Here is a 24,804-nt window from a genome sequence, read left to right on the forward strand (position 1 = left end):
CCTCAGTGTCCTCTTGTCCAGCTCCAGAGCCCCAGCTCCCTCAGCCTTTCCTCACACGGGAGATGCTCCACTCCCTGCAGCATCTTGGTGGCTGCGCTGGACTCTCTCCAGCAGTTCCCTGTCCTGCTGGAACTGAGGGGCCACAGCTGGACACAAGATTCCAGGTGTGGTCTCCCCAGGGCAGAGCAGAGGGGCAGGAGAACCTCTCGGACCTACTGACCACCCCCTTCTAACCCACCCCAGGTCCCATTGGCTTCCTGGCCACAAGGGCCCAGTGCTGGCTCATGGTCACCCTGCTGTCCCCAGGACCCCCAGCTCCCTTTCCCTACACTGCTCTCCAACAGCTCATTCCCCACCTTACACTGGAACCTGGGGTTGTTCCTGCCCACATTCAAGACTCTACACTTGCCCTTGTTCTATTTCATTCAATTTTCCCCGCCCAGCTCTCCAGCCTGTCCAGGTCTCTGATGGCAGCACAGCTTCCAGTGTCACCACTGCTCCCAGCTTGGTGTCACCAGCAAACTTGCTGATAGCACAGAAACAGTTCAGATCTGTGAGAGCGGCGACAAAGGGTGAACTCCCCTTCACCCATGGTGGTTACACACCCCTAATTCTCCTTTTCCGCTTGCTGGCAAAGCTCTTTGTGCCGGTTCTTCCCCTTTCCACACGTCCCAGGGACCTACAAGAAACATCGGTGCCACCGGAGTCCCCAAACACCCCTTTTGCAAACAATATTAAAGTCACCAGCCAACTGTGTCCAGCAGTGCCCCTGTTACATATAATTACATAACACATATAACTACAAATAACACAACGCACTAATCAAGGCCTTTCTATATGAATCTCCTACTGTTATTTCTGCGCCTAGCTCAGAATGAGCAAAATGGCTTAAAAATAATGCGATTCAACTGAAACAATGGCTTTATAACACGACTAGTTGCAAAAATATCCGTGGGCACCATCAACATTGAGCCCCATTGGGGAACTGGGCTCTTCACTGAGAACCAGAAAATACTCCGGGATGTATTTTAAATAAGCCCCGGGGCAGCACCACAGTCTGCGAGAATAATAGAAGTGAATACAAATATAAACTGGGGCCCTACAAACACCGGGAGAGTCACATTGTGGTTTTGGGTGGTTTTCTGCGCACACACTTCGTGCCGGCGCTTTGTATCTACTCAGAGCCACGTTTGCACGCACGTGCCTTTGAATATGTTTTAATTTGCCTTTCAATCTAACGCCCATCTCGCTGTTTCGGGTGTTTTTGCAGCTTGCACATTGTATAAAACCAGTTATAAAAATCCAAGAGGAACAGCGAGGTTTCATTCGTTTGTCGCTAGACCGGATCACAATCCAGCTGAAGGACATGGGGGCAGGTTGAGCAGAAGCTCAGCCCCAAACACAGATGCATTTAGGCACAAAATCAGGATTGCAGCACAAAGAGCACCAAGATGCCTTTAACCTCCCCAGTCCCAGCGTCCCAGCGCCACCTCCGCACAATGCGATGGGGACCAGCACCACCGCTGCGGCGCTGGAGACGTCCACTGCCCCGCAGCGCCTTTAGGGGCTGCTGCCTCCTCAGAGCGCTTTACATGCAAATCTGCCTTAATTCAAACCAAGTAAACACAACAGCAAACATTTAAATTACCCTCAGGCGCTCAGGACTCCAGATTGGGTTGCCAGTTTTATTATTTACCCACCACAGAACCTTCGAGGTGTCCCAATGAGACGGTTCCGTCTTCGCCCAAAGCCAGTTTGTTGGAAACAGCTTCTTTCAACGGGCACCTGTATTTTCTCATTTTTAAGGGGTCAGTTTCAAACGAACTGTCCTCAAAACGCTTCCAACGCGGTCGCTGGTGCCTCGAAGACGTTCCCGGGTCCCGGCCCATGTTGTGAATCCACCAAATCGAGGGAGGTTGGGTTTGTGAAGGGAAACCATGGAACGTAGCAGCGCTGATCCTGTGCAGCCCTGGTGGCTTTTCCACACTCAGCGCCCAGCAATGAACCTCCAGAAACCGAGAAATGGGAGTAAATTAATAACTGACACGCCAGGAAGGGGGTTTAAAGAGTTTCTAATCACCTTCAATATTAAATGGGCTTAAACTCATCAAGAAAACACATGGTTTGGAAAGACAGACAGAGCTGAGGTGACAAAGCGACACACGGTGCTGAGTTTCACCGCCGGGGCTGTGGAGCCACAGGGAGGGACGCGGGTCCTGCTCCAGCTCTCCCAGCACACGCGTCCCCGCTCCACAGCGACATCAGACAGCCGGGGGGCAAAAACCTTCCTCAAGCCGCTTAACACACCGTTACTATGCAGATTTACGTCACTCCAGCTGCGTACACGTACAGCTGCACTGCATTAATTTGCGTATCCATGAGAAGTCCTCCCATGCTCCTCAACAAAATTCATTATGTAATTATTCAGAAGGCAGCAGCAAAAGGGTGACAGCCAAATAGTTTCCAAAAAGTGACGACTGGGTTTAGACGTGGGGTCTGAATCTGCAGGATGTCAGTGGCAGAGGAGACCTTCGGTGCATTGGGAAGAGGAGAAAACCACAAAGAGGCACAGACGGGAAAGGACGATGATAGAAACCATCAGGGGACGTGCCTGCAGAGAGAACCTGGGAAGAGAAAGGGTCTGCAGAGCACAGAACCACAGAGTGCCAGGGGTTGGAAGGGCCCTGGAAAGCTCATGCAGTGCAATCCCCCCATGGAGCAGGAACACCCAGCTGAGGTTACACAGGAAGGTGTCCAGGCGGGTTGGAATGTCTGCACAGAAGGAGACTCCACAACCCCCTGGGCAGCCTGGGCCAGGCTCTGCCACCCTCACCCCAAACAAGTTGCTTCTCATATTCAAGTGGAACCTCCTGTGTTCCAGTTTGCACCCATTGCCCCTTGTCCTGTCACTGGTTGTCACCAGAAGAGCCTGGCTCCATCCTCCTGACACTTACCCTTTATATATCTGTAAACAAGAATGAGTCAGCCCTCAGTGTCCTCTTGTCCAGCTCCAGAGCCCCAGCTCCCTCAGCCTTTCCTCACACGGGAGATGCTCCACTCCCTGCAGCATCTTGGTGGCTGCGCTGGACTCTCTCCAGCAGTTCCCTGTCCTGCTGGAACTGAGGGGCCACAACTGGACACAAGATTCCAGGTGTGGTCTCCCCAGGGCAGAGCAGAGGGGCAGGAGAACCTCTCTGACCTACTGACCACCCCCTTCTAACCCACCCCAGGTCCCATTGGCTTCCTGGCCACAAGGGCCCAGTGCTGGCTCATGCTCATCCGCAGGAACATTCCTGGAGACAAACGTGGCCCAGCTCTCACAGCATCGACTCCTCTCACCATCACGCTGCGCTGCTGGGAACACGCATTACGGCTCAAGGTCCGCGCGGGGCCGGGGTGCGGGGGGAACCGGGCGCCCCGGGGCAGCGCATCCTGCCGGCTCTGGGCTCCACTCGCCGCCCGTTCTCACGCACCAGCGGGGCGGGAGGAGTCGGTGTTTCCCCCAGGACCGACATCCACGCTGTTACGACGACACTGGAGGAAAACCGGGCTCCCCGCGTTTCTTCCGAGGCAGCCGCCCCCATGCCCCCCCCGGGAGTGCCTGCAGCTCCTGCCCGCACCCCACACCGGCGGCGGGAGGCACGTACCGGGCAGCCCGGGCCCGAGGGGACGCGCCGAGGGCAGCGGCTGTGTAGGGGGAGGCAGAACACGGCCCCGCGCCCGCCCCACGGGCCCCGGTGACCTGCACATACCGGGGGACACCCCGGCTCCCCCGACCGGCCTCCCCGCCACTCATCGCCCCCGCCGGCCGCCATCTTCCTCCGCGGGGCCACGCCACGCCCGTCGCCATGGCAACACCCAATCCGACGGGGAGGGCCGGCCCTCCTCCCCTCGCTATTGGCTGGCTGCTGCTTAGCCCCCGCCCTCCCATCGGCGCGGGCGCGTGCGGCGCGGCCCCCACGCGGAGGGCTGGGCGGGTACGTTCATTGGCCAGCACACGAAGAAACAGGGCGCTGATTGGAAGAGGCAGGTGTGACCTCACGGGAAGGGAGGCGGGGATTGCGAGCTCGCGCCTTCTCGCTGCCACAGCAACGGCGGAGCGGCGGCGGACGCGGAACCGGGAGGGCGCGCCCCGGGGCCCGTTGAACGCACGGGACGGCTCCCGGAAGCGGCTCCGCGGCGAAGCGCCGTGTCCGGCTGCGCGGGCCCGGGGCCTCCTCACGGGCACCGGCGGCGGGACGGGGCCCGCGAACGGGGAAGCGCGTCCGGAGCGCCCAGGCTGGAGGGCGGGCTGACCCCGGCCCGGCCCGGGCTGAGCAGAGACCCGCCCTCCCCGCCCCCATCGCTGCTCATCCCACATTTCCCAAGCAAAGATTTCTGCTCTATTTTCTGCCCGTCGTCGCGGGTTTGGGGACGGCAGAGCCAGAGCTGCTCCTCCCGCTTCAGCCCCGCTCACCTCTCCTCCTCCCCCCGCAGAGCGGCCCGCGACATTTCTCTTAATTTTGATTAAAAAAAGAAACTCCCAACCAACACAGAAGCATCCCGACAAAACTTAAGCAGAAACGCGCACATTAAAAAGGCTCATTAACAAAATTTGTCACAATTCCCTGACGACAGAGGAGCCCTCAACTAAAACGAGCTCTTGCCCGACTCAGCCAGTGCTGCTGCTTCCGTATTTTTCCACCAGGCCCAACGCCATCGACAACGAGGGGACGGATGATGAATCCAGACGCTTCTTGCCAAAAGGAACGAACCGTGTCCTTGCAGCGTCACTGCACGTCAGACTCAACAGCGCCTTCCCCTTTAAAAGACACTGAATACGTCAACAACACAGTTTCTGAAGGAGAACGTTTAACGAGCATCTAAATGTTCTGTTTTCATAAGATTTGGAAAACGGAACAAACACAGAAGACCTGTAACAACGTGGTCAGTAAGTGCAACACGACTTTAAGGCTACACAGAATGAAAACCGTGTTGAGGCTCGCCGGTTGTGTCACAGCTCCCGCCGAGGCCGCGGGGAGGCCGCCCCGGTTCGGCAGCACGGAGCCCCGCGGGTGCATCTGCCCCGGGGGTTCTGCTCCGGGTGTATCTCCCCGGTTCGGCAGCACGGAGCCCCGCGGGTGGATCTGCCCCGGGGGTTCTGCTCCGGGTCTATCTCCCCGGTTCGGCAGCACGGAGCCCCGCGGGTGGATCTGCCCCGGGGGTTCTGCTCCGGGTCTATCTCCCCGGTTCGGCAGCACGGAGCCCCGCGGGTGGATCTGCCCCGGGGGTTCTGCTCCTCGCCCGTGGAAGCGCCTCCTTTGAAGCAGCCGCAGGGTCACCGCTTTCCGTCCTCAGAGCATTTCACACCAGGGGGTGTTTCCTGACACTGTCTCACTTGTTTAGTGGACAATTAGTAAGTCCCTTTCAGCCCAGTCCCTGGACTCGGGACGCCCAGCAGCCCAGGGATGACTCCAGATATTCTCCAGCCTGATGCGTTACAAATTGTTCCGTGTGCCGATGTGATTTCTCTGCTCGTGGATCCACGCCCCGTGGGAACTCTGCAACACACTCCTGCGCAGCTCCAGCGCCTCCCCAACCGCTACAGGCACCGGTGGAAGCTGCGAAACGGCTCTGCAGCCCATGGCAAGGCGGTTTGCAGAAAATAACCCCCCAACCTTCCCCCTTTGGCTGGGAGGGGCTGTTCAACTGCCTCCCCTTCCCCAGGGTCCAGCGCGGAGCCGGGGGATCCCGCCCGGCCGGGGTCTTCTAGATGGAGTGCATCACAGAGCCCCGGAGCTCCGCGCAGGGCCAACCCCCCAACGTCAGGTGCGTTTCTTGGACGTGACTTTCCTGGTGCTTCATGAAACTCCTCCTGCGCACAAACCGTTTCCTGCAGAGGGGACACTGGAAGAGCCTCTCCCCCGAGTGCTGGCGCTGGTGGTTTAGCAGATAATCCTTCCTCCGGTAGCTTTTGTCGCACTCGGAGCACTTGTAGGGCCTCTCTCCCGTGTGAGTCATCTGGTGCCTGACAAGCCAGGAATGGCAAATGAAGCTCTTCCCGCAGTCGCTGCAGATGTAGGACTTGCCCCTGCCCTGGCCCGGCTGCTGGTTCGCGGCGCTGCCCCCCGAGTGCTGCCGGCACCGGCCCCACGGCCCCGGCTTGTCCGGCCGCGGCTCCCAGCAGGGGCTGCCCGGCGGGTTCTCCGCGGGGAACGTCTCCTCGCCCTCCGCAGGCGGCTGCTCCTCCCCGGCGAGGCCACCACCGTGGTCACCGAGCCCCGTGCCGTCCGCAGGGCTCAGCCCGCGCTCGGGCGGCCCCTCGCAGGGCGCCGGAGCGGCCCCCTGCCCGGCCGCTCTCTCGCCCGAAGCGCACGGCTGCGGGTGCAGCAGGTGGAACATCCTCTCGCTGACACTCTTCTCCTCTTCTCGGGCGCCCTGAAGATGTTCCTGCTGGCTGGGGTTTCTCTCGCACGGCCTCTTCCCGACGCTGTTTTCCTGAGCGCTAAAGAAATCGAAGTGCTCGGCAAACCCTCGGTCGCTCCGAGCGTCACCCCCAAGGCTGTTCCCCGTGGTGTTGGTCTCCATGATTTCTGAATTACACGGAGCGTCCCATGTTACTCCAGGAACAGCATCCTTGGAAAACTTCTCTGCAGGTCTTGCCGGTAGCCCCGAGTCACACGCCGCGCTCTCAAAGCAATCGGCCGGAGGGTCCCTCTTCGCGTTTCCATCATGCGCTGGAACAGACAGATCGCAGAGTATTTCAGTTAAGGAAGCCTCTTAAGGGCATCCAAGTCTACAGCCACATCACACTAACGGACAAATAAGATGGGAGGTTTTAATGCTGGGAGAAGAGCACGTACCAGAGTTGCACTGAAACAAAAGCTCCAGGAAAATAAAAGGTCTTTTCACAATTATGTTTAGAAATCTACGTGAAAATTAATTAACGCAATGTTTCACCCTCTCATTCAGGTATCCAAAGCGTGAGGCCTGAGTTCCCTGACAGAGCGGACACCATCACACCCCAATGTTTACGACTCCTGTGGACAGTTCTGGGCGCCACAGTATGAAAAAGATATTGAGCTGCTGGTGGGTGTCCAGAGGAGGTTACAGAGTTGGGAAGGTTTGGAGTGAAGCCGTGTGAGCAGCGGCTGCAGTCCCTGGGTTTGCTGAGCTGGAGCAGAGCAGCCTGAGGGCAGAGCTCATGGCTGCAGGTTCAGCAGGAGCAGGAGGGGCAGGGTGAGCTCTGCTCTGGGACAGTGACAGAGCCCAGGGAGCGGCAGCAGATGTGCCGGGGGGGTCAGTGGGACATGGGGAAAAGGTTCTTTCCCAGAGGGGCTGGACACTGAACAGGCTCCCAGGGAGGGGTCACAGCCCCAACCTGACAGTGTTCAAGAAGAGACTGGACACTGTCCTCAGACACACGGGGTGACCTGTGGGGTTGTCAATGCAGGGACAGCAGTTGGACTCCATGGTCCTGGGGGGTCCCTCCAGCTCAGGACATTCTGTGATTCCTGATAATCCAACCCCAAAAGGCACCCGAGCTCTAGATTCACCATCGGTCAAAACTGTTCTGCTGACCTGCAAATTCCCTCTTGCTGTAACTATTTTCCTGCGACCAATATCCAGGGATTCATTTTCCAGCTCATTTCCACCAATGCCCTCCAGCCCAGCTTTAACGCTCCATGATTTCTCTGTCCTCTAAGGCCCGTGACCCTTCCACTATCTGAAAGCTGCTACAGAAAAGGCTCCACGGAGCACCAGGAAGGACCGCGGGTCTCTCAGCAGCATCAACCAGCCGGGTCCAAACTTATCGGTGCTTCATAAACACCCCGAGCTCCTATTTCTCCGGCCGTCTACTGGGACAGCAGCACACAAACATGTTACCACCGGCCGAGCTAAAGCGTGAACGCTAAAGGCATCGGTTGCTCTGCAGTGGTTGTCTGAGCGTGTCCCGTCAGCCCGGTAACTGCGGGCTGGTGTAACACAGCCTGGGCGCTCTGCAGCAGGCTCAGCGCGCCCCGGGAGCCGGGGGAGCAGAAGGAACCGCTCTCAGACCTGGGGCTGATCCGGCCGCACTCCAGGGCAACATCCCGGATGGCGTTTTACAAAACCATTAACTCCGGCTGTTCCCAGCACACTGAGAGCTCACCCAGTGACCTACTCTGGAGTGACTTCCTCACATGCCCGTCAATGTCCAGATAACTTACATGAAGGAATTCCAGGCAACCAACCGATTTCTACACAAAATACTCCTCCGCACCCTCTCCCCAGTCACCCACTTGACAGCCGCACTGTGTGGTTCTCGGGTTGTGGCCCAGCAGATTGCATTATATCTAATTACCATCCCATCCGAATTTGCACGCCCGCTCCCCGCGGTTAAGCCTCAACACAAAGATGAATCTCTGTGAACTCAGCTGTGCCCCGTACTCCAGGTACGCTCGGTACAAACACTCCTCTAGGTAAACGTTAGCGTGTACATCTCCAGATCGCACGTCCTCAACCTGCCTGGCATTAAAGCCGCCTTCTCTGTCACTGCAGGGTCACTGTCCTGCTCGGGGCTGCCAAGCCAGGGTTCCCCGTCACTGGCAGCAGCTTTAGACAGCACCAAACCAGCTGGAAGCACAAACTCGACCCGCAAGGCCTGAGCGCAGCCCTGGGCCCGCCTAAACAGAAACCCCAGGCAGCGCGTTAGGCCAGCTCAGGGAGGAAGGAGACTCAGCTGACAACATCTGAGTTGTTTTGTGAACAGATACTAACCAGCAGACTGAGGTTTGTTCCAGTTCTTTCACGGCTTACGCTGTAAGGTCGCGACATTTAATATAGTATTAAAAAATGCTCTGAATGAGATTTCCTGTCCCAGAAACCTCAGCTCAAATCCATCACTGACCTGTACTTGAATGTGCAGAGGTTTCTTCTTCCCCCGAGCGTCGCCGTTCGGGGCAGCGCGGCTCCTCCTCTTGTTTAATCCACGACAAAACGTCCGGTGCGTAAGTCTGAAATCCTGTTAATTGGGAGAACTGACACCGTTCAAGGAACGCAGGAGGGAGGCGCGAGGCCCAGATTTGGGCATTCACAGGGATGAGGAAAGCGCTGGCAGGGACCCGACGTGGGAGGGGGTGGTTCTGCAGCGGGAGGTCTGGGCTCACCTGGGTCGGGGTCTCCGGGCAGCTCCGCGGCCCCCGCGCCCGGCGGCTCCCTGGGATCCAACTCTTCTCCTTTCTCGGGCGGACCCGGAGCCTCGGGCTCGGAAAACGCTTGCTCTGCTGAAGGAGAAAACGGAAGACAAGCGTATCACGAGAGCGTAAGCTCAGGATTTCACAAGGGTGAAACCTGTCCTTGTAGGGTTTTGGTTGGTTGGTTTGTTTCCGTTTTCGTTTTGTTTTGTTTTCCCCAAGCCAAGCTCCCGTAATCCCAGCTTCCTAATGAAACCTGATGAAAAGGTCTAAAAACCCCCATCTGTTACATACCCTGGACGCCAGGTAAAATTACAGAGGAACCAACAGATAAGAGCCGCTACCCTTTGTAAGGACTTGAGCTCCAAATAGTTTATTTGTATCACAAAGAGGCACAAGAAGGCAAGAAACAGGTCCCTGGGCTGCGCGGCCGCTACCGCAACAGCACCACCAAGGAGTCGGTGTACGCGGAAAAACCACAGCGGCAAAAGAAGGCACCGGGACACCATATTGGCCCTTACCTGTCAGGAACGGTGGCAAGTCTGTTCAAAACTGGCGAGCTTCTTGTAAACGATGTGGAATAAATGAGCAGAGGTGGAAAGAAAAACCCAACACCCTTGGAATGCCAGCGGTGTGTTTGGTTTTCCCTGGGGGAACGCAGTTACTCACCTGGGCAGGGCTCTCCGGGAGCCTCTCCAGCCTCCTCCTCCTGCTCATCTGCGGCGCACAACTCTTCCTCTTGCTTAATATGGATTATGCTGTCTTCTGGTCATAGGAAACAACGCTATTAATTCCAGACACAAAATTAACTGCAATTCTCGTCCCACCCCAGCTCTGTTCTAGATCACTTCTGACGAAACCCTCGCTCTCGCTGACCGCAGCCTCTGAAACAGACCTAAAACATCTGTCACAAAACCCTCAGCAGATGTTTGAGCTTCAGAAACACGCAGGACTTTCACGCAAGTGTAATGTCCACGTTGTCGCGGAGCCCATTAGCAAATGCAAAGGTGTTCTGCGTGGCCTGGGAGAGGACAGCACCATGGGAACTCCCGTTCTTGGGTTCTGCTTCTCTCCTGGCTCTGCCGGGGTGATGCCGGTTCCTTTCAGTCACTCTCCATAAAACACACCCCACTCCTAACCCATCAGAAAAGCTCCAGCCAGAGTCATGAATGAAAAAATTAAATACATACGGAAAAACAGAGGGACTAATGCTCAGCACTTTACCTTTATACCTCCAGCACAACCAATGAGTCAGAGGAACACTGTGTGTGGGCAAAAGCAACTGCACTGTGCAGGTTTGTGCACGCGGAATAGAAAATCCCCCTGACAGCCTTCGGTCGGCAAACCGAGCGTCACCCCACGCGACCGCCCGCGACACGGCCCAACGGCGACGGGACGCGGGGGCGACGCGGGCAGCCCAGCACACGGGAGGGGGAGAAACGGGGTTCGAGGGGGAGTTTTGGTAAGACCGAGAGGGCTGAGATGCCCAAAGCCCAGCTTAGGAGCCCACACGTGCTGTTGAGAGGCTCCCAAGGAGCCCCCGGCTGCGGGTGTTCGCCACCCGCGTCCCACCGGCCCGGCTGTCCCGCGGCCACTCACCGGAGCCGCTCTCGGCCGGGTCAGCTCTCCCGTCCCCGTCCCCGCAGCTCCGGCACGGCTGCTTCCCGTGTCCCCAGCGGGCCTGGGCGCGCCTGGGCACGTCGGGCTCTGCGGGAGGCGGCGGGTGAGGGGCGGCGGGGGCACCGCGGGCACCGGGGACCCCCCGCCCGCGCCCGCCCCGCCGCGGCCTTACCGGTCGGGAGCAGCATGTGGTAGTTCCTGCGGAGCACGGCGCGGTGCAGGGCCCGCTGCCACCCGCGCAGCGCCCGCCACTCCCGCTCGCTGAACTGCACCCACACGTCCTCCGGGCTCACCGGGCCCCGCGCCGCCCCCCGCCCGGCCCCCGCCGCCCCGCGCCGCGCCGGCACGCGCGGGGCCGCGCCGCCGTTCTCCAGCCGCCGCTCCAGCGCCCGGAGGCGGCCGCGCAGCGCCAGCGCGCCCCGCAGCTGCCGCTCCGCCCGCGCCAGCCGCGTCTCCAGCCGGAGCAGCCGCGCCGCCACCGCCTCCGCTCGCCCGAGCCGCGGCCCGGCCATGGCCGCTGCTGCCGGCCCGCACCACCGACACCGAGACACCGAGACACCGAGACACCGAGACACCGAGACACCGAGACCGAGAGCGGCCCGGCCGCCGCCCGCCCGCAGCGCCCCCTGCCGGCCGCCCTGCGCCGCGCACTGCGGCGCCCCCCGGCGGGAGGGCCCGGGACCGAGCCGGGGCGGGGGAATCGGGGATCCAATGAGCGCGGGGAGCGGGGAACGTCTGAACGGGGGGAGCGGGGAGCGTCTGAACCGGGGCGGGGGAATCGGGGATCCAATGAGCGCGGGGAGCGTCTGAACCGGGGGGACCGGGGAACGTCTGAACGGGGGGAGCGGGGATCCAATGAGCGCGGGGAGCGGGGATGGTCTGCGCCAGGGGGACCGGGGAGCGTCTGAATGGGGGGAGCGGGGATCCAATGAGCGCGGGGAGCGGGGATGGTCTGAGCCGGGGGGAGCGGAAATTGTCTGAGCGGAGGGATCGGGGATCCTCTGAGCCGGGAGGGATCGGGCATCGTCTGAGTCAGGGCAATCAGTGATCGTCTGAGCCAAGAGACAGGGGATCTTCTGAGCCGGGGGGAATCGGGGGTCGTCTGAGCCAGGGGGGATCTGGGACCCTCAGAGCCGGGGGGGCACCGGGGATGCTGTGAGCCAGGAGGGATGGGGGATCCTTTGAGCCGGGAGGCATGAGGGATTCTCTCAGAACCGAGAGGGATCAGGGGCTCCTCTGAGCTGGGGGGAACTGGGGATCATCTCAGAGCTGGGAGGGATTGGGCGGCTCCTGAGATGGGAGGGATGAGGGATCTTCTTGGACCCAGGAAGGACTGGGGGCCCCTCTGAGCCAGGAGGGACTGGGGATCAACTCAGAGCCAGGGGGGACCTGTGTCTCCTCAGAGCTATGGGGGCTCGGGATCCCCACAGAGCCACGAAGGATCAACGGTCCCCTCAGATCTGTGAGGCACCAGGGATCCCCTCAGAGCAGAGGGGCTCAGGACCCCCTCAGATCTGGGATGTACTGGGGTCCCCTCACAGCCATGACACACTAAAGCTCCTCTCATAGCCGTGAAGGATCAGCTCCCTGCAGAACCACCAAGGTTTGGGATCCCCCCAGAGCCGCGAGGGTTTCGTGTCCTCCAGAGCCCTCAGAGCCACCAGGATCTGGGCTCCCCTCTTCATCTTGCCCATAGAATAAACCCAGGCAGGATCTCTCAGCAAAGCAGATTTTATTAACAATTTTGCACGGCCGGGTGTCCTACCTAAAGGTCAGCACACAGAACAGGGCACAAAGCCCCCGCTTATATCACCCTCATCATGGCCGCAAATTCCCTCCCCTGTCCCCACTGGTTGGTTCTGCAGGTTTACAGACCACCCGACCTGCCTCAGTTTACCTGTCTCAGTCATCTAATTCTAACAACCCCCTTCCCCTTATTTTCTATTTAGAGGATGGATTCCTGGCTCTTTGGCTAATCTTCCCCCTGGATGGACTTTTCAAATACAGGTAGCAGTATGTATTCTGGGATTAGTTCAAAGACTCTGTTTTACGTTAAGGATCCATAGTCTGATGTCTCTCAGTCCTTCCCTCCGCTGGGCTCAGGCGCCGGGTCCCCTGTTTTGTGAAAACAACGTTCCTTTGTTAAACTCTCCTTACATCCCGGTTCTCACCAGCATCGGGAGAGGCTCATGTCTCAGATATGTTTCGCAAACGAGCACAAAGCTGAAGTGGCTGGAAGCCCTTATGGGATCTTGTGCACAAGATACACCCACTACTGGGGAATTCAGCTGTCGAGGGGTTGATGGCAGGGTGACAATAAACCGTGGCAGATGTATTGTTAACACCCACTAAGGACAGGCGATCAGGAGGGAAAGAAGGACCAAGAGAAGAGAGTTGGAAAGATTAAAAACGTTTTACTAATGCTAACAATAAAAATAGAGAAAATAATACAAACTATACCAAACCAATCTGGAAAGTGCCGGCAACTGCAGGGACGGCAGCCGAAGTCCTGGACTGGACTCTGCAGCCAACCGGAGCTGGATTCAGTCTGTCACTGGCCTCAGTTCGCAGGGACGACTCGCAAGGTCCTCTGCTAATGTCGCCACAGGGAAAAGGGACGAGATCCTCGTGATCTCCCGCTTTTATATGAAGTATGACGTGAATGGGATGGAATACTTAGCTGGTCAGTTTTTGATCAGCTGTTTCTCGTTGCTCCTCTCGCAGGATGTACATCCATCCTGATCAGCTCAGCGACCTCGCGTACCATTGCTATGTCTACCAAAACATGGATCTGGCTTTTGGGAAAACAGCTGATAAGAAGGTTTTAGCTGACAGGCAAATTCTCTAAAAGAGAACCTGTTTTTTAACAAAACCAGGACCTCAGCAAAGCCAGGTCTTTCAGAAGCACGCGGGTGTTCCCCGAGTCTGGGTGACACCCCAAGCCCTCCTCCGGCAGCAGGAGTCAGGCGTCTGACCCGCAGCACGAGGAACCGCCGCTCTGAACCTTGCCTGCTGTCCCATCCGTGGCAACCAGGACCCGCTGCTGGGCCAGCAGGGGCTGGAGGGCTCGTAGCGAGCGTGGCACAGTTGCAGTATCACAGTATGTTTGGGATTGGAAGGGACCTCGGAAGATCATCCCGTGCAATCCCCCCATGGAGCAGGAACACCCAGCTGAGGTTACACAGGAAGGTGTCCAGGGGGTTGGAATGTCTGCACAGAAGGAGACTCCACAACCTCCCTGGGCAGCCTGGGCCAGGCTCTGCCACCCTCACTGGGAAGAAGTTTTTTCTCAAATTTAAGTGGAACCTCTTGTGTTCCAGCTTGATCCCATTACCCCTTGTCCTATCATTGTTTGCCACCGAGAAGAGCCTGGCTCCATCCTCCTGACACTCCCCCTTTCCATATTGATCCCCAGGAATGAGTCCCCCCTCAGTGTCCTCTTGTCCAGCTCCAGAGCCCCAGCTCCCTCAGCCTTTCCTCACCCGGGAGATGCTCCACTCCCTGCAGCATCTTGGTGGCTGCGCTGGACTCTCTGCAGCAGTTCCCTGTCCTGCTGGAACTGAGGGGCCACAACTGGACACAAGATTCCAGGTGTGGTCTCCCCAGGGCAGAGCAGAGGGGCAGGAGAACCTCTCGGACCTACTGACCACCCCCTTCTAACCCACCCCAGGTACCATTGGCTTCCTGGCCACAAGGGCCCAGTGCTGGCTCATGGTCACCCTGCTGTCCCCAGGACCCCCAGCTCCCTTTCCCCTACACTGCTCTCTAATATGTAATTTCCCAACCTATACTGGAACCTGGGGTTGTTCCTGCCCAGATTCCAGACTCTACACTTGCCCTTGTTCTATTTCATTACATTTTTCCCCGCCCAGCTCTCCAGCCTGTCCAGGTCTCTGATGACAGCACAGCCCTCCGGCGTGTCAGCCACTCCTCCCAGCTTGGTGTCACCAGCAAACTTGCTGATAATGCACTCTATTCCCTTGTCCAAATCGTTAATGAATATATTGAATAATATTGGCCCCAGCACTGCCCCCTGGGGCACTGCACTAGATACTGGCCTCCAGCTGGACTCCGCACCATTGACTACCACTCTCTGGCTTCTCTCCTTAAGCCAGTTTGCAACCCACCTCACTACTCTGTTGTCCAGATCACACCTCCTCAGCTTAGCAACTAGGATGCTGTGGGGACTGTGTCAAAGGCTTTGCTGGAGTCAAGGTGACCACATCCACCGCTCTGCCATCATCATCCACCTTGTTACGTTCTCATAAAAGGCCCCATGGGACCCGCTGACCACCAGACTTCTCCCCCAGCGCTGGGAAAGAGTCAGGCCCATCCCAGGAAGGGACAGAAAGAAGCATAAGACCTTGGCGATGGTGCTGGGTGACACCTGCGAGATGTGCGTGGTTCTGGTGCTCCTGGCCAGGGGCAGCGGGGCTGCTGGAGGGTGGCGGGGCTGCCCGGGACGCCTTGTCTTGCATTTAATCCTCCGGTGGGGAGCTGGGTGCAGCAGAGCCCACGTCCATCTCAAATGCAGAAGCGCCAGCGTTCCATGGGATACACTGAATTCCTGCTTCTATGCGGTAAGACACCGAGAGGCTTCTATAGACACAATTTGAAGTCAGAAGGCAATAAAGGCCACGGAGCTGCTCTAACAACAGAAAGTCCTTGCAAAACGAATAAAAAAAAGCTTGAGCTGCTTTTAAACAGAACAGTTTGCACCTGCCAGAATCTGAGAATCCAATTAGATGTTGCTGACCTGGGTGCACCTGTGTGATTTGATTTTTTTCTCTGTTTTTCTGCAGGTCTTTGCCTGTTTTGGTGTTATCTCAGCCCGGATGTCCGGCCTTGCCGTGGGGCTGCCGCCATCTCCAGCCTGCGCCACAGCAGCGCGGGAAGAGGTTCCGTGCTCAGAAGTGCTGCCCGAGGATGAGGAAAGCTCAGCGCTTGCTCAAGTAGGATGTGAAGACTCCATGATGCACCTCAGGGTGGGTGTAGGAGACCTTGTGCTCCCCAAACCCTCCCTCCTTCCCCATCACACCTTCCCCTGTAGCTCCTGCTCTTCTCCATCACCCTATCTGCGCACACAGAGGGTTTATCTTCTTCCTCTTGGCCCTGGAAGAGCAGCGCGTTTCTGTGTCGCTCGACATCTCTTCTTGGATTCGGGGTTGAGTTTTTAAATGTAAGCAGGATGAATCTCAAAATAGCTCTGAGATCTGTTGCAAATATACAAAATTGTCCCTGAAATACAGGGGCTAGAACAGGGAAACCGTGACTCACTGTGCAAAACGCTGCTCCATCTGCACCACCCATCGAGATGAAACACGGAGCCCACTGCGCGCTTCTGATGCTCAGCAGTTAACACGTAAAGTCTCCCAGTAAAAATGAGAGGGTGCTGTGGAGATGGCGCAACGCTCCCCAGCTCACGCTCCTCAAACACCCTCATTTCGCTACCCAAACACCAATTCTTTTACGGCTGTGGTTACGCAGACATCGCTCAGATATGAACATGACACCTTCTTCGTCTGCTCTTTAAATAATGTTCTAAACTACTAGATGATCTTTCAAGGTCCCTTCCAATCCCTAACATCCTGTGATTCTGTGATCTAATAATAACAAAGTGGTAGGAGGTCAGCACTAGACAGATACACAATAGTGCAATGCGGGGAGACGTGGCAATGCAGCAAGACTTATTTCTTGTCATTGTCCTTTTGTAAGGCACAGAAACAGCCCAGGAAAGGCACCCGACGTGGTTTGCACAGTAACGTGTGACCACTGCCAAAGCGATCCTTTATGCAGCAGCATCTTTGCATCTTCATCCCAGAATAAATCCTCCTCCTCCTCTGCGGGATGAGGATTGTACACTGAGCTCATTCACAGCCTATTTGTAGATAATCTTACCATTCAGGCCCTGCTCGGGCAGGAAACAATGCTCCCGCTCAGGTCCCACAGTACCCAAAACCCAGCAAAACCCAATAAAAACGCACTCCGTGATTTTTTCCAGTTGAAGGCAGACGTTTGTCGGTCCATCAGAAGGTACCACGCGACAAACTGCCATTGATCAGCAGCGAAAATGATTTTAAAAAGACAAAAAAAGAGAGAAACATTTGGAACCTCGCAGCTTTAATCCATTCCAGGTTAACGTGATTGTTATTAAAAATGAAGTATCTACTGCTGCAAATTTAACTGGCATTTACAAACAGATAGAAACAAGTTCCCTGCCCTGGAGGCTCACAGTCTGAGTAAGGAAAGTGTGAAACATCAACAAGCAGTTTGACTGGATTCAGTGGGAAACCTCTGGGGAACTAATTAACACACCTGCTTGTTGGACAAGACCCAAACTGCTTGTTGGGGTATCAAATGCTCCGCTCCGTGAACTGCCGAGGGACTCTCCTTCAAACGGGAAGAAAACTGGTCCACGTTCAATGCTTTGTGGTAGCAAGTGGCCACCGAACACCCAGAGGTGACAGAACAGCAGGTGACAGGCAGACAATGAGCCTGGCAGGACCTCGGGCGGTGGCCGGAGGATTCTGCAGCCTGAAAGAGCCGCAGGCGGCCGGAGCATCACTGGGGGGTGAACCAACCCCCTGCGCCTCCCCTCGCTGACCCCTGGGGACCCGGAGGCGACACAAGGGTTTCTGAAGCCCAATTAGTGATGGGGAGAACGAGCAGCGGGTTTAAAACCAATTAATGCAGCAGCGCCAGCCCTGCAGCGGTGGTTCATACTCGGGCAATGCGCTAAACGCATTTCACACGCTGCACAATTTTTATTAATGGTTTGGGATGTGATGAAAGCTGATCCTCAAAAGCAAAAATCACCCGTTCCGCAGGCAGGAGCAGAGGGAGATGGAGGCGATAAAGAAATGCAAATACAAGCAGCGTTGGCGTAGAGGGGTCAGCGGGACGTTGCCGCAGCCGTCACCCCAGCCTGGCAGGACAGCTGTGTCCTACTTCTGCGTTACAAGCGGCGTCCCCATCCAGCTCCGCTGGGGCTCTGCTGCAGGTACCAGAGCTCTGGGTGACGCCACCTCCCCCGGGGTGCTCCGAAGTGACAAACAGCCCAGCAAATCCCGCACGGAGCCAGAGCCTCCAGCGCAGCGTGTCCAGAGCACGTCACAGCTCCGAGCAGAGCGTGGCCGCCTCATCTTCATCCGCCACAAAGCAAGTCCGACTTCAGGCTCTGGAGAAGGAACTGGAGCTGTCTTCTCCAGGTAGCTTCCTGAGCACAAACAGCAGAGAAAACGTCATCTGTCCTGTGCCGAGGCACAGAGAGAGCTGGGAACGCACCGGCCGTCCCTCCCTGGCCACAGGGCAATCTGTGCAACCCTCACCCCGCAAAAGCATTTGGTTGCCAGGAATTGAATGTGCAACTGGAACTTGCCCGAGAAACTGAGGGCAGCACAACGTTGTGGAGGGAGCAGCCAGGGAAACTCCAGGGAAGAAGGGTTTCAAAAACTCAGCCTCACCGGGACCAGTTCAAACAACTGACTCAAAACTTGGAGAGGCCTGAAACTCTCATTCTGGAGGGTTTTTGGGGACACTATGAGGTCCTGTGGCCACACCATCACCACCACAGCAAAAGGGCAGTGGTGCCAAGGTGGAGCCTAATCCTGCTTTGCTCGGATCTTTGGGATAAATTGTCAGGAAGCCCTTAAAGCCGAGCAGCAGCCGCTCTCTCCGCTCCCACGTCCTCGAGGGGCTGCGGGGCTGCGTGTCCCCCCAGCCCGTGCAGCGTCACCGTCCCGGCGCCCTGCGCGCCCGCGCGGCTCCTCTCGCGCTGGTGGATCTTCTGGTGCTGGAGCAGGTGCTGCTTCTGGGTGAAGCGCTTTGGGCACTCGCCGCACTGGTACGGCCTCTCCCCGGTGTGGATCCTCTGGTGCCGCACCAGGTTGGACGGGTGGCTGAAGCTCTTCCCGCAGTACGAGCAGCCGAGGACCCCCCTGCTCCGGCCCGAGTGCGCGCTCCGGTGCATGACGAGGGTTTTCTTTTGGTAGAACCACTCCTGACACTTCTCACACTTGTAAGGCCTCCCCCGGGGGTGGCTCCTCTGACTTGCCTTGTAGCTGCCGCTGGTGTTGGCGCTTCTCACGCACCTTGGATTGATGTACACCTTGTCCATGGCAGGGATGCCGGCGTGAGCTTTTGCATTCTGGCTTTGCTTGAACCTCTCCATGGCCACGCAGGTCCTCTCCTCCCCATAGGTCCTCTCCTCCCCATAGGTCCTCTCCTCCCCATAGGTCCTCTCCCCGCCGTGGCTCCACGGGTGCAGCTGATGGAGCAGCCCCTCGTCTCCGGCGCGCTCGCTGCCGCACTGCGCGCCGTGGCTCTCCTGGTGGGCCGCCAGCATCTCCCGCAGACAGCAGCCCTTCCCACACGTGGCACACGAGCGGGCTCTCCTGCTGGGACAGTTTTGCCCATAGAACGTGACAGCGTTGTTTCCACCAAGACCCTCTTCTCCCGGAGCAGATGGCACCAACCTGCTCACGCTCTGGTGTCCCTGCACGGGAGAGCCGTACGGAGCAGGACCCTGGAAAAGCAGCTCCTCCGGCTCCCCGCACAGAGTTGTGGGGGGCTCTGAGCTTTGGGGACATTCCTCAGAGTCCAGCTGCTCTACTTTGAACGTCATCACCTCCTCCGCTGGAACTGCCAAGAACAACAAAGGGGACTGTGATGATAATGTAGATTTTTGAGGATCAGGGTTAAGGGTTTTAGGATCTCTTTTATCTAGTGTTGGCACAACTAAAGCTTTAAATACTTTAGAAAAATTAGGATGCTGGCTAGTTAAGCAAACTAACAGAACTTCTAAGGCTTTAAGTGGACTTTTGCTAGATGTAGATTCTGTAAGACATGCCACATGGCAGAGTAGGGCTGCGATAGATCTTTTGTTATTAGCTCAAGGACATGGGCGTGAAGATTTTGATGGGATTTGTTAAATAAATTGCTTAGTGGTTGAGGGTTTTTAGGATGGTTGTTATCAGTGGTGAAAACAGGACTGATCGTTTTGATGATTGTCGTGGTTGTGTTACTAATGTTGCCATGCATGGTTTCTCTGCTGCAAAGGGCCCTGCAGCGGACGATGAGGGCAGCGTTTTTAGCACAAATACAAAAAGGGGGAATTGTGGGAAACTGCAGCAGGTCTGTGGAGTCCTTGACAGAAAATATGGGAGTAGAGATCAGCCTTGAGATATTAAGATTTACCCTTGAGAAGGATGGGAGTAAAGGAGTATCCGGAGGTATGGAGTTATACCCGTGAGAGAGAAGGGGATAGAAGAATAACATGGATGATAGAAAAATTAACCAATGAGATGTTAGTGCTGTAACTTGTAACCAATAGTGAAGAGACACATGAAACCTGCCTCGAACTTTCTCTTGACTCCCATTCCTACCTGCACACCTACGTTTCGGTTGAAAACGACCCACAGCTAGAAAGCCAACCAAAGGCCAAGGGTGGAAACTGCCAACACACAACCATCTTGAAAGCTGCCAGCAGCGTGAGGGCAAAATCCAAACGGGGATCGGTCTCCTGTCTGGACATTGTCACTGCCCACCCACCGGGGCTGTGCAGTGACTGACAGTGAGGGTGACAACATGTGGAGGTTACACACAGAGCAGGACAAAAAGCATCGAAAATGTAGGCATGGCAGGGCAAATTCCATCGAAATTGGCACTTTAATCCTCCTACTAGTAAAACTGTCCGTGTGCTTTCTGCCCGCTCTCCCAACGTCCACGCGGCTCTTGCTCCTTCCCCTCCGCTCTCCTCGGCCCCTCGGCACACGCTGTCCCACAGCAGGACACGTGTGGCCTCTCCTGGAGCACCACGGGCAGTTCTGGGCGCCACAGTATGAGAAAGATGATAAACTGCTGGTGCGTGTCCAGAGGAGGCCATGAAGTGTTGAAGGTTTGGAGTGAAGCCGTGTGAGCAGCGGCTGCAGTCCCTGGGTTTGCTGAGCTGGAGCAGAGCAGCCTGAGGGCAGAGCTCATGGCTGCAGGTTCAGCAGGAGCAGGAGGGGCAGGGTGAGCTCTGCTCTGGGACAGTGACAGAGCCCAGGGAGCGGCAGCAGATGTGCCAGGGGGGTCAGTGGGTGTGGTGGAATGCAACCCCCCTCTTTCCCCTTCCCCCCTTTCTGTTTGGAAGGAGTGGGCGCATCTCCCTCTTTCTCTGGTACTTGAGGCTAACAGCTTCTTTTGTTTGGCCCCAGAGCCCCCTGGCCAGGGCCATTAGGAGAAGGGAGTGCCGAGGCGCCACTGAGCCGCTGGGTGCCTGCGGCCAGTGTGGGGGATGTTTTGGAGGCTTCAGGGGCACCCACAAACAGTGTGGGGGTGCAGAGAAGCTTCTAGAATGCCTACAGGTCAGATCTGATCAGCCTATAAAAACAGGACTCTCGTCGGCGACTCTGCCCATTGTGCAGGTCCCTCGGAGCACGAGCTTGGCCACTGCCGCCGGGAGCCACGGGCCCCCCCGCTCCCCGAGATGGAGACTCCGCTCGCCCTGCCGCCACGTGTGTAAGTAAAACTTCTCGCAGGATTGCGAGCATATTTATACTTTCCGTGCACATTTGCACATGTATTTCCCGTGCACATTTGCACGGGTACTTTAAATTAATCCTCGCACAGTCGTGAGTGGCCGCTGAGAGCCCCTCGCACAACCGCGAGTGTATTTTCCTCCCGTGCTTCCACATAAGCACGTGTAGGATTCCGTGCACACTGGCACGTGTAAGTAAATTATTTCCTCGCACAATTGTGAGTGTATTATAAATTTACCCTCGCGGAATCGTGAGTGCACACTTCCCGTACGCACTACGAGTACGTGCATCTCTTTCAAAAAATAATCCTGCACCGTGTTTGGCAAGTGTGTGCTTCCCTGGGACCCAAGGCTGGCTCCGGCATTGTTTTGGTGCAGCCACGTGCATGCACACTGTGGACCGCCTGTTGTATTAGTTGCTGCCCCTTCAAATTATTTCCTCAACTGATATCCGAACCTGTATTTAAGTCACTTGTGGAGTGCAAGAACCCTGTTTCTCACTGGTTTAATAAAAGTTGTTGTGGACTCTTTTGTCCCTTAAATTAACCTCGGGGTGCCTCCGTGTAATATGTCGTGACAGTGGGACATGACGAAAAGGTTCTTCCCCAGAGGTGCTGGACACTGCACAGGCTCCCCAGGGAGGGGTCACGGCCCCAACCTGACAGTGTTCAAGAAGAGACTGGACACCGTCCTCAGACACACGGGGTGACCTGTGGGGTGTCCTGTGCAGGGACAGCAGTTGGACTCCATGGTCCTGTGGGTCCCTCCAGCTCAGGACATTCTATGGTTCTGCGATCCCAGGACCCCCCGCGTCTCCATCCGCACAGCGCACCGCGGGATCACTCGGAACTCACCCACGCGCAGCTCGGTGAACTCCGCGTCCTCCAGGGCTCCGCACTCCTCTTGTTTCACAACGCCCGCAAAGCTGGGCTCTGGAACGCCGTACTCTGCCGGGGGAAAGAGGAAACGTCTCTACGGGCTCTCTCAGCACCGGCGGGTCTCCCCTCGCCGTGCCCGCCGCGCCGCGGTGTGTCCTCCCGTCCGTGTGTCCGTCCGCGGGTGCAGCGCAGCGCTCACCGGGTGCGGGTGCAGCCAGCGCGGTTCCCTCCAGGCGATCCTGTCCCGTGGGGCGCTGCGCTCCTCCTCCGCTGTCCTGGCTGTTCGCACCGAGTCCCAACAGCAGAGACTCTGCTCATGAGAAAGATCCAACCTGTTACATGTTTTTCTAACACTGTTACTCCCCCAGCCCTGCTCCTCCTGAGACCTGAGGGGTCTCCCCCATAGCGAGCCAGGGCTATCACCCTGTGGCACCCTCTGGCTGGTGGCACCGCCGCGCCAGCATCGCGCCTGAGCACAGAGCTGCGATTCCTCTCTTGCCTGCGCTTGGTTCTGCTGGAGCCCCTCTCGAGGTCACCTCGTCGCCGTCGCAGGGCGCTTCTCCGCTCGGGAGCCGGGACGGGAGGTCAGGTTTGGAGACTGCGTAATCTGTCGAGGGACAGACACAAAGGTTTCCCTGCTGCTGTGGCTCCCCAAACCAGCTCCATCAGCCAGACCCCTCCGGGAGACGGTGGTGAAGAGAAGCTGCTAAATTCATGTACACCGTGATTAAGTTACAAAAGACGTACCCACCATTAACCAATTAACATGATCAACGCTTTCTGACCACCTGCAAAATAAGGGGTGTTTTTCCAAGTTTTAGGCCTTTCTGTGTGACAAGAGGAGACAGAAGATTCAGTAACACATTGTTTAGAAGCAGAGTGCTTAGTTTGTATTTAACTAATAATTAATAGATGTATTGTAAGTAAGAAACTAAACAATTATAACTAACATCATCAATTATTTCTTAGCATGGAGGATGATCCCCAGTGTTCCCCAGCACTGATAGAACAAAGAATACTGCTTAACAGTATCATTGACTCCGCTGTTAAGTTTATTTCTCCACTTCAGCTTCCCAGGTATGGGGAGAAGTCCCCGAAACGGAGCTCGTTTGGCGGTGCTGATGCCTGCGACGAAGAGCGATCCTCACCCAGAGAGATGGGAGGTTCGTTCTCGCCTCTCGGCACGTTTGTGCGCGGCTCCCTCTGCCATCCCTCCAGATCCTCCCGCTCCGGAGCAGAAACGTCGGCGGTGCCGCTGTCGAACATCACCTGGACCTGCGAGCGCAAGAGGGACACCCTCGGCACCCGCTCTGTCACCTGCAGAGGTGAATCCTCAGTTCTCTATTCACCAGCTGCGGGAAAATCCCGTTTATTATCGCTACCACACATCAAGTACCGAAAGGAGAGAAAAATTCCTGCCTTGGAGCATTCTTGTGACACAAAGAGGGTAACGACTCAGATCTTCAGTTTAAAGGTCTTGCCTAATTCTCTGAGAACCCACTGTGAATTCCACAATGTTCTTTCCTAGCCTGATCCCATCAGGTAGGCAGTTTGTGGACCTCGGTGTGGGGAACAACAGAGAGTTTATTGTTAAAACTCCACAGTCTGTCCTTTTACAGTGAGATAAAGAGGAATCTAAACGTATAGAGCGACTGCTCGATGCTGATGCAAGGCAGGGGATGGGTGGTTACGAGCCACGCTGTTCCCGCGGGGTTCACGGAGCATTTCAGGCCTCACGGGAGATGGTTGCCGGGTGAGGACCGAGCGTGTTGGAGCTCGGGGAGCAAAGCGGCCCTGGCCACCCGCTTCCCGCTGTGTCCGTCCCCTCCAGCGCCCTGAATGACCCATTTGTTACCTTGGGGACCTCACCCCCGGGGGGCAACTGCAGGATCCAGAAATGCTGGTTCTTCAGCAGGTTCTCCATGTTCTCCAGGCGCTGCTGGAGCAGCCCGTACCCCTGGATGAGGGTGCCCAGCACGGCCAGCTTGCTCTCCAGCTGGCTCCCGAATTCCAGCAGGGTTTTCCTGCACTCGGAGTGTTGCTCCTCGGCGCTGCCCGCCCGGCGCTCCAGGCTCCGCAGCCGCGCGGCGTGGGCGCCCACGCTGCGCTCCACCGCCCGCACGGCGGCCACCACGGGCCACAGCGGGATGCCGGCACCGAGCGGCCGCGGGGCTTTCCCGGGAGCCGCGGGGAAGGACCAGCTCGGCGGCTGCGGGGGCTCCATCCCCGCCGCGCTGCCCGGCGGGGAGAACCGGAGCGCAGGGCACCCGCGGCACCGGGACCCGCCGGGGCCGCTGGCTGCTGCGGGAAGGGGAGAGCCGGGTCAGGAGCGCCCCGTCCCCGCCGCGGGACACCGGGCCCGGCCCTTCCCCGCACATCAGCCCCGGCGCACCGGGCTCGGCTCTTCCCTCCCGTGCGCGGCCGCCGGGCCCGACCCCCCTCGCCTCCGCTCCGGACCTACCGCGCTGTACCGGAGCCGCCCCGCTGCGCGGCCTCACCTCGCCACCAGGGGGCGCCGCTCCCGCCGCCGCTCGCCACAGCGCCCCCCGGCGGCCCGCAGCGCCGCGGGAGTGATTGACAGCTGTCAATCACCGAGAAGCGGTTGCTTTGAGGGTGGCAGCCAGCTGGTTGA

The 24,804-nt window shown here is 57.5% G+C and overlaps 1 protein-coding gene and 1 long non-coding RNA gene across 3 annotated transcripts; both read right to left on the reverse strand.

The window, feature by feature from the left end:
• Positions 1–4,562: 4,562 nt before the first annotated feature.
• Positions 4,563–24,608, reverse strand: LOC309435895 (uncharacterized protein). The gene is made up of 10 exons (XM_082044636.1): positions 24,028–24,608; positions 23,321–23,447; positions 22,642–22,779; positions 18,460–19,415; positions 10,948–11,581; positions 10,755–10,862; positions 9,825–9,920; positions 9,129–9,245; positions 8,870–8,983; positions 4,563–6,716 (listed from the first exon to the last, which is right to left on the reverse strand). The coding sequence occupies exons 1-10, from the start codon at positions 24,394–24,396 to the stop codon at positions 5,749–5,751; spliced, it is 3,627 nt and encodes a 1,208-aa protein (XP_081900762.1). The 5' UTR covers positions 24,397–24,608; the 3' UTR covers positions 4,563–5,748.
• On the reverse strand, positions 20,226–22,491 carry LOC309435530. Of its 2 annotated transcripts, none has more exons than XR_014183175.1 (3): positions 22,372–22,491; positions 22,149–22,241; positions 20,226–20,579 (listed from the first exon to the last, which is right to left on the reverse strand). It is a non-coding gene; the product is annotated as an uncharacterized lncRNA (long non-coding RNA). The 2 variants fall into 2 exon arrangements; XR_014183176.1 differs by having other exon boundaries at positions 20,226–20,599.
• Positions 24,609–24,804: the final 196 nt, after the last annotated feature.

Source organism: Streptopelia decaocto (assembly GCF_964273445.1).
Source record: "Streptopelia decaocto genome assembly, chromosome: 2".
NCBI lineage: Eukaryota > Metazoa > Chordata > Aves > Columbiformes > Columbidae > Streptopelia > Streptopelia decaocto.

Bases quoted from the DNA above. Each gene is read 5' to 3' on its own strand.
- LOC309435895 (XM_082044636.1), bottom strand. From the start codon at position 24,396: ATGGAGCCCCCGCAGCCGCCGAGCTGGTCCTTCCCCGCGGCTCCCGGG. The intron at 10,863-10,947 runs GTAAGGCCGCGG...CGCCTCCCGCAG, and splicing joins CCACATGCTGCTCCCGACCG to AGCCCGACGTGCCCAGGCGC. The intron at 9,246-9,824 runs GTGAGTAACTGC...TTTCTCCTTCAG, and splicing joins TCCCGGAGAGCCCTGCCCAG to CAGAGCAAGCGTTTTCCGAG.